At 36.0% G+C, this 16,886-nt stretch overlaps 1 protein-coding gene across 1 annotated transcript in view; it reads left to right on the top strand.

The window, feature by feature from the left end:
• The window catches only part of IL1RAPL1 (interleukin 1 receptor accessory protein like 1), a 694,793-nt gene extending 680,984 nt beyond the window's left edge, over nucleotides 1-13,809 (top strand). The window contains exons 9-10 of the mRNA XM_070291165.1: nucleotides 11,979-12,149; nucleotides 12,569-13,809. Of these exons, the coding sequence (XP_070147266.1) occupies nucleotides 11,979-12,149; nucleotides 12,569-13,287 (890 nt within the window). The 3' untranslated portion in view covers nucleotides 13,288-13,809. The remainder of the gene's footprint in view (nucleotides 1-11,978; nucleotides 12,150-12,568) is intronic.
• Nucleotides 13,810-16,886: the final 3,077 nt, after the last annotated feature.

Consider the following 16,886-nt stretch of genomic DNA (forward strand, 5'->3'; position numbering starts at 1 on the left):
GTGGGAATGCTGGATCATATGGTAATTCTGTTTTCAGTGTTTTAAGGAGCCTCCATACTGTTCTCCACAGTAGCTGTACTACATTCCCCACAACAGTATAGGAGGGTTACTGTTTTCCACACACTCTCCAGCATTTGTTATTTGTAGATTTTTTTAAATGATGGCCATTCTGACAGGTGAGAGGTGGTACCTCATCGTAGTTTTGGTTTGCATTTTTCTAATAATTACTAATGTTGAGAATTTTTTCATGTACCTGTTAACCATCAGTATGTCTTCTTGGAGAAATATCCATTTAGGTCTTCTGCCCATTTTATGAATCGTTCGTTTTTTTTGTTTTTGTTTTTGTTTGTTTGTTTGTTTTAGCTCTATGAGCTCTTCGGATATTTTGGAAGTTAATCCCTTGTCAATTGCATCATTTGCAAATATTTTATCCCATTCTATTAGTTGTCTTTTCATTTTGTTTATGATTTCTTGGGCATATGTCTTAAGTAGCACTGATTTCAACATTGAGGGTCCATTTCCAAAATCCATTATGCTTAGTAAAAAAAGTCGTTAATTTTAGCAGTGAAACTTGATTTCTAATATCCATTGTGCTAATTCATGAAGCATCTACTTTTGATCAGAAATAATGATAGTTGAAGTGTTTGTAGTGGCTCTAGAGTGTTCCCTTATTCTAATTAAATGCTAGCTGAGCATCCTGATAAAGGCAACCTACTGTCTCTAGAGCTGAATATACACTGATATGATGTCTCACCATGTTTGCCAGAATATTTACAAAGAAAATACTGTTATCAGGCTCATTTTCCCCTACATGCCTCTGACTAAGATTTTCCTGCCACTCTGTTTAAATGCTTGTGTAAAGATAGGCCATCCTTCTTTCTTTCCTTCCTTCTTGTCTCTTCTCCCTCCCTTCTCTTTTCCTCTTTCATATACAGCTCATGTTTCCCCCTAACTTACAGAGATTCCCCTCATGATCCCAAGATGTAGTCATTTTCTCCTTCATCTATACTAAAATGGCCCTTCAGGCACATCATTTTTATAGCTCTTTCACTTTGAGTGATGAACACTTACTAGTAAATACTTACTACTTGTACAGCATTATGAATTCAAGATTCCATACCACATTTATTTATTTGTGGAAACAAAAGGCTCAGAGTCATGAATAAAAGAATTGTTCCAAAAATCTTTCAAGGATGTCTAGATTTTAGAATTGTCGCTAAAAACAAAAAAAATATAACAGATATTTAAAGAAAAACAAGATTATAATGTTATAGTCCATGAATAAAAGGAAACAGCAAAGAGTAAGCTGTTTTAAACTGATGATTGTTTTGGTAGATGTCAGTAAGGTACTATGTAAGATTTCATTAAGGTATAGTTTATGGGAAGAAGCTTAAGACTTCATTTGAAGGCGGGGGGATCTTGTGCTAGACAGGGTGAATCTACTTTTTGTTTGTTTTTCTCAGATTATAAAGTGCTTTCTTTTGCTTTAATCTCCTGTGTATGGGATTTGAGGGATGTGCTTATTCATAATGATGGCAGGGCTTGGCAGGGTAAGCTTATGCAAACACTACAATAACTAATATGATTCCTATTTTAAAGATAAAGAAAGAAATCTCTTCTAGTTCTACTTTAAGAATTATTACAGATATTGGACAAAGTGAATCAGAGCAGTCTTTCATAATCTCTACCCACTGACCCTGGAAAATAAGAAGAACTGTTCCATTTAAAGCATTTGCAATAAATTGGTATCTATACAGTCTTATGTCATAGAATTTATTTTTCATTCTTCTTTAGTTATAAGGTTACTGACTATTAAGTGTTTCAGGAATCATTGTCCTCATGATGGAACATTGTCTTCGGTGACACACAGTACTTCCATAAAATCATTTAGAAACACCCTCGGGTTTTTTGTTTGTTTGGGGGTATTTTTTGGTGGTGGTAATTAGATAATTTGCCTACACGTGAATTATCTAGATTGTGTTTTTGAGTTTCAGAAGGAGAAACTTATATAGCTGATTTTGGTGTATACTTTACTCAAAATCGTAAGCTAAGTGATAGGAATCAAGCCTTTTTACTCCAAATCTCATGTTCTCTATAGCATGCTGCCAACTCTTACCGTCTTTTTTCTTTTTTTCCCCTAGTTTTATTGAGAAATAATTGACATACATCATTTTGCAAGTTCAAGGCATATAACCTAATGGTTTGAATTACATGGATTATGAAAAAAGTACCATAATAGGCTCAGCTAATATCCATCTTCACATATAGATACAATAAAAATAAAAGAAAGAAAAAAGGAAAAAACTTCTCCTTGTGATGAGAACTCATATGATTTACTGTCTATTAACAACTTCCCTGTATAATAAACAGCAGTGTTAGGTATAGTCATGTTGTACATTATATCCATAGTACTTACTTATTTTATAACTAGAAATTTGTAACTTTTGACCACTTTCCTCCAATATTGCCTCTTCTACCCTCCACCTCTGACAACTATAAGTTTGGTCTTTTTTCCATGAGTTTAAGTTTCAAAACTACAAAGCATTTATGAAAGAAATTGTAGAAGACACAAACAAGTGGAAAGGTATCCTGTGTTCATGGATTGAAAAAATAATTCTGTTAAAATGGCAATTCTAGCAAAAGCCTTCTGTAGATGCAATGCAATCCCTATCAAGGGTCCAGATGCGTTTTTTACAGAAGTAGAAAATACACTACTTAAATTAATATGGACCCATGAAAGACTCTAAATAGCAAAAGAAATCCTGAGAAAGAATAAAGCAGGAGTTATCAGGCTTCATGCTCAGATGGTAAAATGTCTGCCTACAATGTGGGAGACCTGGGTTCGATCCCTGGGTCCGGAAGATCCTCTGGAGAAGGAAATGGCAACCCACTCCAGTACTCTTGCCTGGAAAATCCCATGGGCAGGGGAGCCTGGTTAGCTACAGTCCATAGGGTTGCAAAGAGTCGGACACGACTGAGTGAAGAGTGACTTCACTTCACTATCGCACTTCAAAACAGTATATGTGTATGTATGTGTATATATATATATATATATATATATATATATAGGCATAAAAAGACAAGTAGACCAATGCGATAGAATGAGAACACAGAAATAAACCCAAGCAAATATGGTGTTACCCTCCTAATTAAGACTTTTACCATCTACGCTGCCCACTGTCCTCTTAAGAATTCAAAGGAAACTAGTATCTACTGAATACCTGCTTTGGGCCAAGCATTTCACTGTATGGTGGAGACTCATTTAATCCTAGACATGTTCTTTCAGTTCAGTTCAGTTCAGTCGCTCAGTCGTGTCCAACTCTTTGCGACCCCATGAATCACAGCATGCCAGGCCTCCCTGTCCATCACCAACTCTCGGAGTTCACTCAAACTCATGTCCATCAAGTCGGTGATGCCATCCAGCCATCTCATCCTCTGTCGTCCCCTTCTCCTCCTGCCCCAATCCCTCCCAGCATCAGAGTCTTTTCCAATGAATCAACTCTTCGCATGAGGTGGCTGAAGTACTGGAGTTTCAGCTTCAGCATTAGTCCTTCCAATGAACACCCAGGACTGATCTCCTTTAGGATGGACTGGTTGGATCTCCTTGCAGTTCAAGGGACTCTCAAGAGTCTTCTCCAACACCACAGTTCAAAAGCATCAATTCTTCAGCACTCAACCTTCTTCACAGTCCAACTCTCACATCCATACATGACCACTGGAAAAACCATAGCCTTGACTAGATGGACCTTTGTTGGCAAAGTAATGTCTCTGCTCTTCAATGTGCTATCTAGGTTGGTCATAACTTTTCTTCCAAGGAGTAAGCGTCTTTTAATTTCATGGCTGTAGTCACCACCTGTAGTGATTTTGAACCCAAAAAAACTAAAGTCTGACACTGTTTCCACTATTTCCCCATCTATTTCCCATGAAGTGATGGGACCAGATGCCATGACCTTCGTTTTCTGAATAGGGAGCTGCAGTTTTATAGATCTGGAAATGAACTCTGAAATGAGTAAAATAAAATTAATGGCAGTCTGAATTTAAGCTCAGCTGCTGTTTTTTTCCTTCACTGTATCATACTGTAGATATTTTAATTAGTGACACATTTCAGTATTCAAGGTCCTATGGAATCAAATAGTCCAGAAGAATACCAAGTAATCAAACATGTAAACTAGAACAATATTGTTAAATTTTCAAACTGTAAAAATCAAGCAAATTTATTTTAGAATATAATGGTCAGAGGCTGCCCTGACATGAAAAGTGGAATTTATTAAAACAATGACATTCAGTAATCACAAAATCAAAATATTAATATGTGCATTATGTTTTTTATTCAAAGATCTATTTCTGCAGATTTTTTTTTTAGTTTTTTATTTTTTAAAATTTAAAATCTTTAATTCTTACATGCATTCCCAAACATGAACTCCCCTCCCACCTCCCTCCCCACAACATCTCTCTGAGTTATCCCCACGCACCAGCCCCAAGCATGCTGCACCCTGCGTCAGACATAGACTAGTTTTAAATGAAAAACTATTAGTTGGAAATGTAAGAAAACATATGAAGGTCAAGTCTGAAATACAAGAAAGAAATGACTTAATTTTTTAAAAAAACTCATTTATTCAAATTATATCAATGCTAGTTGTTAATGATCACATAATTCTCTGCTAATGTACTACATGCAAATGTAGAAAATCATCTTTAAAATGAAATACACTGTTTATCACGGAACCCTACCCCAGTCTCATTTTGGTAATCCATTTGTTGAATAATAGCCTCTGTCACTAGTCAGTTTCACATATGTGACTTATAAATATTTGAAAATAAATTTTAAAAAGAAATGGCCACCTGCCAATAACATCTGACAACTATTCAATAGGTATTTAAAGGTTAAAAACTCCCAAAGACCTGAATGTAAATCTCAAGCCATTCATGTTATCAGTAAATCTCTTTCCTAGTGCACATTCAATATAGCCACCACCTTCATCTTGATAAGGGAGTCTTCATTCTACATTTTCTTAAAAGCTCTATTGTTCTAAAAAAACAATCCATGGATTGTTTGGCTTCTCAGTCTTTCTAAAGAGAATTGACTAATATCCTCTCATATGTCAAAAAGAAAAATGTTTATTTATCATTTTTCGAAACCACTTTTTTAGTCCTGATACAGAGTTCTATATTTTCTTTCTCTCATCAAAATTTCTTAATAATATTTTTAATTTGCATTTTTATTTCTTCAGTCTCCAGAGTCCAAGCTTTTTTCTCCTCAAATACATCTTTTTATAAAACATAGTAGTTGATTCAGTAAATTGAAGGAGAAAATTCTACTGGACTGATTGTTTGACTTAAAGTAACAAAGCAGCTAGCTAATTGATTAGGTTTGGTATTTTTTGTTTCTCTTTTTACCCCCAGCTTTATTGAGATATAATTGATATATACCATTGTATACGTTCAAGATGTACAACGTGACAGTTTGACACACATATACATTGTGAAATGATTGCCACAATAACATTACCTAACATATCCATCACTGCACATAAATATTTCTTTTTGTAGTGAGAACATTTAAGATCTACTTTCTGCCACACTCAAGTATATAATACAGTATTGTTAACCAAGCTTTCTATGTATCCCTAGAAATTATTCTTCTTCTAGCTGGAAGTTTATTTATTTTGACCAGCATGTCCCCACTCCCAGCCCCTGACAACCACCATTCTACTCTCTTTTTCCATTAGTTTAGCTTTTGCAATTCCACATTGTATGTGAGATCGATCATTCAATATTTGTCTTTCTCTGTCTGACTTGTTTCACTTAAGCATAATGCCCTCAAGGCCCACCCAAATAAAATAGGTTTCCTTCATTGTTATGGCTGAATAATATTTTACAAAACAATATTCTACTGTGTTCATATTTTATGTTCATATTTTTTGGCCATACCATGTGTCATGTGGGATCTTTAGTTCCCTGGCCAGGGATCAAACCTGTGCCCCTGCATTAGGAGCAGAGAGTCTTAACCACTGGACTTCCAGGGAAGTCCCCTAGCCTTTATTATTGAAGTATTTTCTTTCTACCAACTTTTTGAGAGCTTTTATAATGAAGTTATAAACTGTTTTGTCACATCCTTTTTTTCTGAATCTATTGACAGGATCATATGATTTTTATTCCTCATTCTATTAATGTGGCATACCACATTTATTGATTTGCACATGTTGATCCATCCTTGCATCCCAGGAATAAATCCCACTTGATCATGTTGTATTATCTGTTTAAGGTACAGTTGAATTTGGTTTGCTAGTATTTGGTTGAGAATGTCTGTATCTGTATTCATTAGGGCTATTGACTTGTAGTTTTCTTGTAGTATTCTTATCTGGCTTTTGTATCAGGATAATGCTGGCATCATAAAATTAATTTAGATGTGTTCCCTCCTCTTTTATTTTTTCCTTGGAAGAGTTTGCAAAGGATTATGTTATTTCTTCTTTAAATATTTGGTAGAATTTACCAGCCAAAGTGGTTACTAGCTTGAGAATTTCTGTCTGGTTCTTCTTTATGGTTTCTGGTTCTTTATTAAATGGAAGATCCCCTGGAGAAGGGAACAACTGCCCACTCCAGTATTCTGACCTGGAGAATTCCATGGACTGCATAGTCCATGGGATCACAAAGAGTTGGACACAACTTCGTGACTTTCACATTTTATTCATGCATTATTTTCCTGACTTTGTTAAACTGCCTGTATTTATTTTCACTGATTTTCTTTAAGATGATTATTTTTACTTTTTTATCTCACAAGTCGTAGACCTCCATTTCTTAGGTGCTGGTTACCAGCACATTATTACTTTCCTTAGGTGATACCATATTTGCCTGATTCTTTGTGATCCATGTATCCTTGCATTGGTGTCTGTACATTTGAAAAAGTAAATATCTTTTCTAGTCTTTAAAGACTGACTTTAGCAGGTAAAGTTCTGTCTGTTCCCCAGGCCAATGCAATTACTTCCAGAAACCTAATCATTCTGGGTTGGAGCTCAGGTTCTTACGGGTCCTATCTGGTCTCTGGGTGGATAGGAATACCTCTAGAACCTTGTTCAGTAGTATAGCACTTGGACAGGTTTTCACTTCAGGATCCACAGTTATGTCTTCAGTCGGAGGACCTACTACCAGGAGGGTGGATGGGTATGGCTCCCACCAGGTCACTGGGAGGGCTAATACCTGATCATTGGATGGGTCCTTGGGTGGGCAGGACTGGCTCTGTGCTGCAGAAGAGAGGATACATGCAAATGATATCTTATTTGACCATCTTGATGACTTCATTCCTACTTTTCTTTTTTGTGGGACATTACAGTGAGAATCTCTTGAGAATCATGGAAAGAGTAAACCAATGACTATATGAGAACCTATGAATATTATTAGAAAAGTTGGGTATGTCAACTGCTTTCCATCTCTGCAGTCAACAGAATTATACTTGAGGGTTTAAATTACAGAAAATAACATTTAGAGAATAAAGTTCAGAATAAGATATAGATTGTGGTACTATCCTTCTATGACATTTAATTTGTTTTCAGCTATTTATAAACTTAAGTTGAATTTGAAAGATCACAGTCCTATCCTTTAAAAATCTTAGCATAATTTTGTTTTTTCTATGATTATAAAAAATCTCACATTTTCAATTTCTTATACACAGTAAGATTAGTCAATATGCATTCTTACAGACATAAAAATTATCTAAGAGATATTTCCCATGACTCTGATTCAGCAGGTAACTGAGAAAAAAGCAGAAACCTTAGAATCCATACATTTTTGACTCAAGAAACGTTACTGCATTTAGCATGATATATGACACGGTATTTTCAGTCTGATAATTTTCAAATCAGGAGTTTGCTTCTGTTGGTAAATAAATGCCTGCCCAGTACTGCACTGACATAGACTCTGGGGAGAGAAATTAGATATCAATCAAGTGTTCATTGATTTGAGAAAGGATGCTGCTGTAGCTGCTTGCAAGGGGCCTTTTACTCCTATTTCTTACCAGAATAACCTCCATGTGAACATCTCCTTTTTACCTGGGGGATATTAGCTTAAATCTTGCAAACTCATCCAGATGACATAAAGAGATAGAAAACTGACTGAGACCACAGTACCTATCCTGGGGTTCATTTAATCTTAATATGGTTACTGACTGTATTAGTCTAGGTACAAATTTATCCCCTTTTTGATGAAACTGTGGATTTTCATGGATTTTCATCTTATTTCTAGATAAAATAGAGTACATACCTTGTAAGTATCAAGTCCCCTTATCATGGAGTTGAGGCTGTAGTGTGTAGGCTTTGTGATTCTTTTGATCTGTTACCTGGCAGCTGACTGCAATTCTTTGATACCTTTCAGACCTTGGAGTACCTATGAAAGTGGAAGTGTGGTCACTCAGTCATGTCCGACTCTTTGCAACCCCATGGACTGTAGCCCACCAGGCTCCTCTGTCCATGGAATTCTCCAGGCAAGAATGCTGGAGTGGGTTGCCATTCCCTTCTCCAGAGGGATCTTCACAATCCAGGGATTGAACCCAGGTCTCCTGCATCACAGGCAGATTGTTTACCATTTGAGCTACCTGGGAAGCTCCAATACCTATGCCTGGAGTACCTATACTCTGTTGTAAAGCAGAGTTTCTCAAAGTGTTGCCCCTGGGCTGGCAGCAGTTATCACTTGAGAGTTTTCTATAAATTCCAGTTCTAAGGACCTATTCTAGATATTCTGAATTGAAAACTCCAGAGGTGGGGCCTATCAGTCTGTATTTTAGCAAGTCTTCCAAATTGTTGCCATTCATGCTTAAGTATGAAAACCACTTTTTCAGAGAAGCTTACAAGGACTCTGCGCCTTCAATGAGTCACAATAAGAAAATACAGTTCAAGATTATTCCAAAGAAACTTTGCTAAACTTTGACCCTGTCACTCCTAGTAATTGCTTGAGGAGTCCAGGCAACTTGGAGTATGTATCACCAAAGCCACCTCTCCTAGGAAAGTCCAAATCTTGAGAAAATCTCTCCATTAGCCATAGATATATGTCACGTGATACCCAAACGAGAGGCCATTCATTCATTTAATCAACAGATATGTTTGAGCATCTACTAATCCCTAGTCATGTATCTGAATCAAGGATCTTGTGGTCAAAGAAAGAAGATAAGATATGAGCACAATAATATAATATGTGGTAAAAGAGATTACCTTCAACTCAAAGCTATCAGACATAAATTGAAAGGAAACTAACTGCAGAGATAGCTGCTGACTTTTTGACAATGGGTAGCCATAAGTATTTTTCAAGCTACCATAAATGTAATCAGTTGTGAGGTTTGAAAAAATAAAATTTCTGATTCTATGTGGAATGGGCCAGAAGAATAAGGAAACAGAGAGGAAAGACCCAATAAAATATAATTATAGCAGCTGAGGAGAGAGTAGGACCTCACCCTGGATGGAAACAATCCAAAGGATTTTTACCAGTGAATGGCTGTGAGATTATTGCTAATGAAAAGAGATAAATGAAACATGCATCTGACATTTAGAGACTATAGACATGAAATTCTTATGTTACTAAAATTTAAGTGAAATAAAACATGAAGAACAAAGCTTGAGATGGAAAGTTTGTTTGGTTGTGAACATGTGTCCAGGTTACAGGTTCATGAGAAAGAAGACAAGATTGGACATCTAAGTTAGGGAGACATCTACATAGACGTGGTTGTTGATGCAATGGGAGAAAAAGAGATTTTTAAGGGAATGTAGGCTGAGAGACAAATGAAACAGGCCACAGAAAACATCTTAAGAAATGACAGCATTTATGAATTGGAAGAGACATGTCCACGGATGAAGCAGGAGAACCAGAAACAGTGTCATGTAAGCAAAAGTGACATCCATCTGGAACTTAATAGTATTGGTGGACCAGTTGTTTACACGTGGTCATAAGTGCACTGTTCTCTTTGGTGTTCATATCGATCTGGTTTTCAAATGCTTTTGAGCCTATACAAAACAAAAGGTGAAGAATGAGGATCTAGTCATTACTCATCCCAGATTTGGGCAAACTTCAGTACTTTATAGTACTTTGTAAAAAATTAGAAGAGAAATAATCCCAGAAAAAGAATAGTATATGCATGAAATCATTCTGCAATCTTCAGTCTGGCTTAAAGAGTCCTCCCATTGGCCCATGACACTTGTACTATTCTTTGCAACATATTTATCCTCTGAAAATAGATTGTGGACTTGTCTATGTCTTCTACTAGACTGGAAGTTACTGACCCATATTGTGAAGGAAGATTTTATATCATAGATATGGCATATAATTATCTAATAAATGGACTTTTTAATTAAATATTAACTGGTATTATGTTGTAGCTTTATTGTGTGCTATTTTCTATTATTTCTTACTCAAGTATTTACATCAACAAAGTGGTACCACTATAGACCACTGGCATATCTGCATAGACATGGTATCATAAATATAATTATCATTTTTGTGAAAATTGAATTACTGTATACAACTATATCCTGCTTAAAGAATAAAGAAAATGCCAAATACCCAAATATGACGTGATTGGGATGATTACTTTTTTTTATTACCTGAAAGTTGCTTTTAAAAATTTTTCCATAGCTAAAGGTTTTTATTTCCCCAGGGATCCTATAGTAAGTTGCTAGTTTCTTATATGCCTGTGTTAACTTTAAGTGAAGTAAACAGTTCTCTGAGTTTTCCATAACAAGCTATAGAATGACTTCTAGGTAGTTCAGGATTATCAGACTACTAAATGAACATACATATGTACCTTCAGAAGTGAGTTTTAGTGTCTTTGAAGTCAAAAGGAGTGTCCCAGAGCCACCCAGGGCAAGTCATGGATGCCCCTCTATCTTTGATATTTTATACCCCAAATATTTTAAGTTTTCTATACTAAATGCCAAGATCCTTTTGTTCTGAAATATAAGAGTGTTTCAACTCAACTTGATCTAATAATCAAATAATAACAATGACAATCATCAAGGAAGCACAAAAGAGTCCTAAGCATATTGATATTGATAGACACAGCCTACTGATAGTATTTAGAATTGAGGTGAATTATGAATCCTGATATCACACTCTGAAAAGGAAATTGACAGTTGAGATTCTGCAGAAGATCAATGACTTCTTGTTGTAAGAAAAAACAAATGAGAATTTTGGGATGTTTATGCTAAGATAAAGATAATGCACAATAGTAGTCAGCAAATATTTGAAGAGTTCACATGTAAAAATGGAGAAGAATGAGGAAAGAAATCAAATTTTAGAACTAAGTTTAATTCATTTGTTTTTTTTATATAATTTTTTATTGTTTCAGTCAAACTGATTAACATGATGAAATAAAATTAGGCAGTAATTTACATGTAAGATAAGTGAAGATCAGGAAAACAATATGTTTTTCTATAATAATTCAGCATATTAATAGTCTTAATACTGAACTCCAAGAACCAGCTCCCAGAGAAAAATTAATTATTCCAAGTTTTGTTTTATCTTTTCCCCAGAAGAAAATCAGCACAATGCTCACAACCTAAAAACTATTCCTCAAGCCAGCCAAGCCAATTTCAATTTTCTTTCTTTTTTTTCAACAGGGTAAAATCATCAAAGGAAGGATTAGATGAAATGTACAATTACATAGAATAAGAACATATTATCCAAATATGTGGCTATTAGAAGCTGTCAAAATTCTCTATGATCTGTGCGTCAAAGATGTTTAATGTTAACATTTCATTGCTGTTTTCATTAATTTTTCTCCTACTGTCTTAATAACAACAAAATGTAACTCCTTTATACCCCCAAATTCATTCCACAATACTTGGCATTATTGAATTATTAATGAAAATTAATAACTTCTTCCTCTGGTCTCCGAGAAGTGGGACATTTGGAGATACTTATGAAATAAGGTGATTGTTCTCATGTCCTATTGCTTTCTTTGTAGTGACTTCAGCTTTACTCTGTAATGTTCTTGACAGATAATAAAGATTACGATGCATACTTATCATATACCAAAGTGGATCCTGACCAGTGGAATCAAGAGACTGGGGAAGAAGAACGCTTTGCTCTTGAAATCCTTCCTGATATGCTTGAAAAGCATTATGGATATAAGTTGTTCATACCAGATAGAGATTTAATCCCAACTGGAAGTAAGTTAATGTTTTCATTTAAGAGTGTGCGTGTCCTTGTATCTGTCTGTGTAGTCATCATTTTTAGACAAAATTTTAACTTTTGCTGCTTCTACATCTGTCAGTTTCTCAAGAAAGAAATGGCATGATATGTTCAAATGAAAAATAAGTTTTGATACCCCTGAGGAAGCCACTTCCACTATTCTATAAAGCGTCTCATATTATGAGCCTTGACATTTTAAAAAACCAAATGAGAGATTTGTACCTGGGAAAATATTTCAATCACCGAGAGAAGCAAAAGCCCCATCTATTTTCATCTTCTCAAGGGTTTACCTAACAACCAACAATTCTCCTTTTCATGCGTGAAAGAGAATCCATTGGGGCTTTCTGGACCAAATGTTCAATTTACTTATTCTGATAAACTCTTTTCTCTGTTGTAGCATACATTGAAGATGTGGCAAGGTGTGTGGATCAGAGCAAGCGGCTGATTATTGTCATGACCCCAAATTACGTAGTCAGAAGAGGCTGGAGCATCTTTGAGCTGGAGACCAGACTTCGAAACATGCTTGTGACTGGAGAGATTAAAGTGATACTCATCGAGTGCAGTGAACTGCGAGGAATTATGAACTACCAGGAGGTGGAGGCCCTCAAGCACACCATCAAGCTCCTGACCGTTATTAAGTGGCATGGACCAAAATGCAACAAGTTGAACTCTAAGTTCTGGAAACGTTTACAATACGAAATGCCTTTTAAGAGGATAGAACCCATTACACATGAGCAGGCTTTAGATGTTAGTGAGCAGGGGCCTTTTGGGGAGCTGCAGACTGTCTCAGCCATCTCCATGGCTGCCGCCACCTCCACAGCTCTAGCCACTGCCCATCCAGATCTCCGATCCACCTTTCACAACACTTACCATTCACAAATGCGTCAGAAACACTACTACCGAAGCTACGAGTATGACGTACCTCCTACTGGCACCCTGCCTCTTACCTCCATAGGCAATCAGCATACCTATTGTAACATCCCTATGACACTCATCAACGGGCAGCGGCCACAGACAAAATCGAGCAGGGAGCAGAATCCAGACGAGGCCCACACAAACAGTGCCATCCTGCCGCTGTTGCCACGGGAGACCAGTATATCCAGTGTGATCTGGTGACAGAAAAGCAAGGGACACCCTGTCCCTGGGAGTTTGAGTAAAGTCTGCAGTCCAGTGCCTGGAACTTAATCCTCGACTGCTGCTGTTTAAAAAACAAAAACAAAAACATGCATTACAATCTCTAGAACATGAGGAAAAACAGGGTCTTGTACATATGTTTTCTGCAATTTCTTTGTAGCATCAGTGTCTTCCTGTTTTACCATGTCTCTTACCATTACATTTTTTGACTTTGTTTTATATGTCATTGGAATTTGTAAATTTACCTTTTTTTAAAGAAGAGACTTATGTATAGATAGAAAACCCTTTTTTGCTTCATTAGTTTAGTTTTAGAATGGGTTTTTATTTCCTTTCCTTGATTTTTGTTTTGCTTTTAACATTTCCTTGGGGTGCTTGGACAAATCTATCCGATGGGACAAGGAGCACCGGATCCTCTCTTGGGTTCTACCTAGGATCAGCAGGGCCATGTGGGCCTTCAGAAAGCAGTGCAACGAATGCCAGCATTGCCACTCGGGAAAAAAAAAATGAGAACACTTGCTCACAGGAGGGCCCCACCAATCAGAGCCCTGAATCTCTTCCTTGTCCCACCTCATTCCCCACCTCTACCCTTCTACTGGCGGCATGACGTGTAAACTCTGAGAAGGGGTAGGGGGGTGGGGTCTAACTGTCTTAACATTTAATTCACTGCTCGTCAGAATACACTCCAGACCCAAAAGTGTGCTAGTCACTTGACAGTGACCACTACAGAGTGCTAAGAAGAGAAGATCAAGGGCATGAAAATGGGGGAGAGTATGCTGTTTCCGTTTTTTAAATGAGTTGATGTACCCTTATATAAATATATATATATATATATATATAAACACAGAACAAAACAAAAGAAACAAAAACAAAAAAAAAACAAAAAAACAAACAAACAAAAAAAAAACAAAACAAAAAAAATCAAGCCCTGTATTTGATCACTTCCTGGAAAGGCATGAATGTGTTTGTGGCTGTTTTTGTTTACTATTCTACTTCCTCTTTTCCCTCTATGATTTTCTGCAAATGAGATTATGTGCAAATGCCAGGCAAGTTAACTCAAAAGGGTGAATCAACACAAGTCAAAATGAAATTTACATTGAAGGCTTCCAAACCAAAGGGAAGGACAGGATGTGTCATCAAAATATGTTTTGTCACCTTGTATTATAGAAAGTGTTATTTTCTAAAGAGTCAGTGCAAATATGTGAAACTTATTATGGGGTCCCCTTGTATTTAAATGTTACTTCTCTGTATTTAATTTTCAGTGCTATAATCAGAATCAAGTGTTTGGTTTCAGTTTGTGAACATAAGCAACACTTATTAATCTCAAAGTGTTTATATAAGAACTCAGGAGGTCAAACATATGAATACCAACAGAAATCAGTATTTTCAAAATAAACATTATTTACACAAAATAGTTTTTAAATTAGATGAGAAAGTATTTAAAATAATTTTACTGTATAAAGAATTAGTTTTATTTTAACTGTATAATTCTGTCAGAAACAGAAAGCTGATGCTCCCAGGAAATTCATCTCTTACCATTTAGCTTTATGTTTGAAATCAATGACATAAGTAGCTAATACATATTCATGTTGAAAATGATACAAAATCAATCCTAAGGGAACTTGCAGAGGGCAAAATTGCTAAAGGGAAATATTACCTAAGTAGCTTTTAGTTTTTAAAAAAATCGATGTGATGAAAACACTGATAATAGAACTTACGCATTACTTTAGTGATTCAATGTAGGAACTTCCATTCCAGCCATTGTCCGTGGGCTTGTGTAGTGACTATTGTATGTTTGGTTTATTCCTACCACCATATAATGAAAAAACAATTCTACAGTTTTGGTCACAATACTAAGGTATGAGTTGGCCACATACACAAAAATGTAAACTTCAGTAGAGTTCATTGGTGAGGGTAAAATTGAATTGCAAATGTATGAGAGATGATTATAAGAATTTTGTAAAGCTGCGAATATCTCATGCTTGTGTGACAAGGTAAAGGAGCTTTAGGATGTGCGTTGGTTTTTATTTGCTAAAAAAAAAAAAAAAAAAGTTTATTTCCCTGACAACTTGCCTGGGTCCTTGTCCACAATCTGTTCTTTTTATTCCCGTGCTCCCCTTGGACCTGTGTCACATTTTCACAAACCAGAAGTGAAGCTGCAAGGACACATAAACGTTAAGGTCAGCTTTGCACATTGGGTTATTTTCAGAATTCAAGAAGGCCATTGTTTATAATATGGACAGCTGTCAGGGACTGGTAGCAGTGACCTCACTGGACTGGATTCCAGATTCCCCCAGTGCTCAGAAAACTGTAAACATGGCAATGGCCTGGTTTATTTCTTTGTTTTTCTCTTTTTTTTAAAAAAAATTTTTTAAAATGCACGATGGAAGTGTGGAATAACTGTAGAGGAAGTATTCAGACCACAGTCATATTTTAGGCATCCATAGGTGTTAATTTAGCTGCATTGGGAGTACATTTTTTGTTCTATTTTTAGTGTAGATTTAAGCACTTTGAATAGCATGATTCAGGGGTTGATGGGTAATATTTGATATTCTCACAACTTAAAAAATGCTTTTCTTTTTCCTCTAATGCTTTGTCATATTTCTAGAAAATCAATGGAAGAAGAAGTTCTCTATGGCTTTAGAAACATTCCTCCCGAGTATTCTCTATCAGCTACATGTGAGAACAAATGAAGGGAACTGTCATGTGTTCACGTGCTCTATGTTTAACAAAAGTTATGTTAGAATTCACAATAAAGAGAGAAAAAAAAATGTATTTTCCCCAGTGCTTAGGTTTCATCCTTCTCTTTTTTCTGTGGGGGCTGTGGGGGATAAGAATATTCTAGTTGTAAAAACACAGTTGAAAGTATGAATTTGTTAGCCAAGCTGAGGGAGATAATGGACGTCTGGACCTGGATATGTGTGATGTTTGGTATTGCTTGTTTTTCATCATTTGCTACTCAGACTGCAAGTGACATGTTACGGATTCCTAAGTCCACCTGGTTTTTTACTGTAACCTCTACTTGCTGCCTATGAGCGTCCTACCCCTTATACTGGTGCTCAAATCTTTGATTATTTAATTTGTAATCCGTTCCTTAGGTCTTCTGTGGGCAGAGAAGGATTTTGTGTCTCATGCAGCCAGCTGATTTAAGATCAAGTATATGAAATAAATCCGAGACACAATAACCTAAGATACCTGAACCTACTCTATTTCTATAGCTAAATCCCTGATTGTTTCAACTATTTTGTGTTGATTACTTTCTTCATAGTATATGCATTTGAACCCTATTGACTTAAATACCTAAATACTTCTTCCTTCCTTATTTCATTACTATTTAGCATTTTATAACAAGAACAGATGTTAACTGAGAGCTGACCCTAAACGCCAAGTAAGTTTTGTTTATCCTAGAATAGTCATTAACTTTGACAGGTACCACTTAAGTAAATTAAGATCACCACCTCTAAGAAAACATTCATTCGTATATTTGTAAGTTATTTTCAGGTTCTGGATGCCCTAGTTCTCCTTTTTGTAAGAAGTATTTTTCATCTTGTGCTTAATTTCTTTCTTGTTTTAATTTAGTTTAA

Source organism: Ovis canadensis, chromosome X (assembly GCF_042477335.2).
Source record: "Ovis canadensis isolate MfBH-ARS-UI-01 breed Bighorn chromosome X, ARS-UI_OviCan_v2, whole genome shotgun sequence".
NCBI classification, from domain to species: Eukaryota; Metazoa; Chordata; class Mammalia; order Artiodactyla; family Bovidae; genus Ovis; species Ovis canadensis.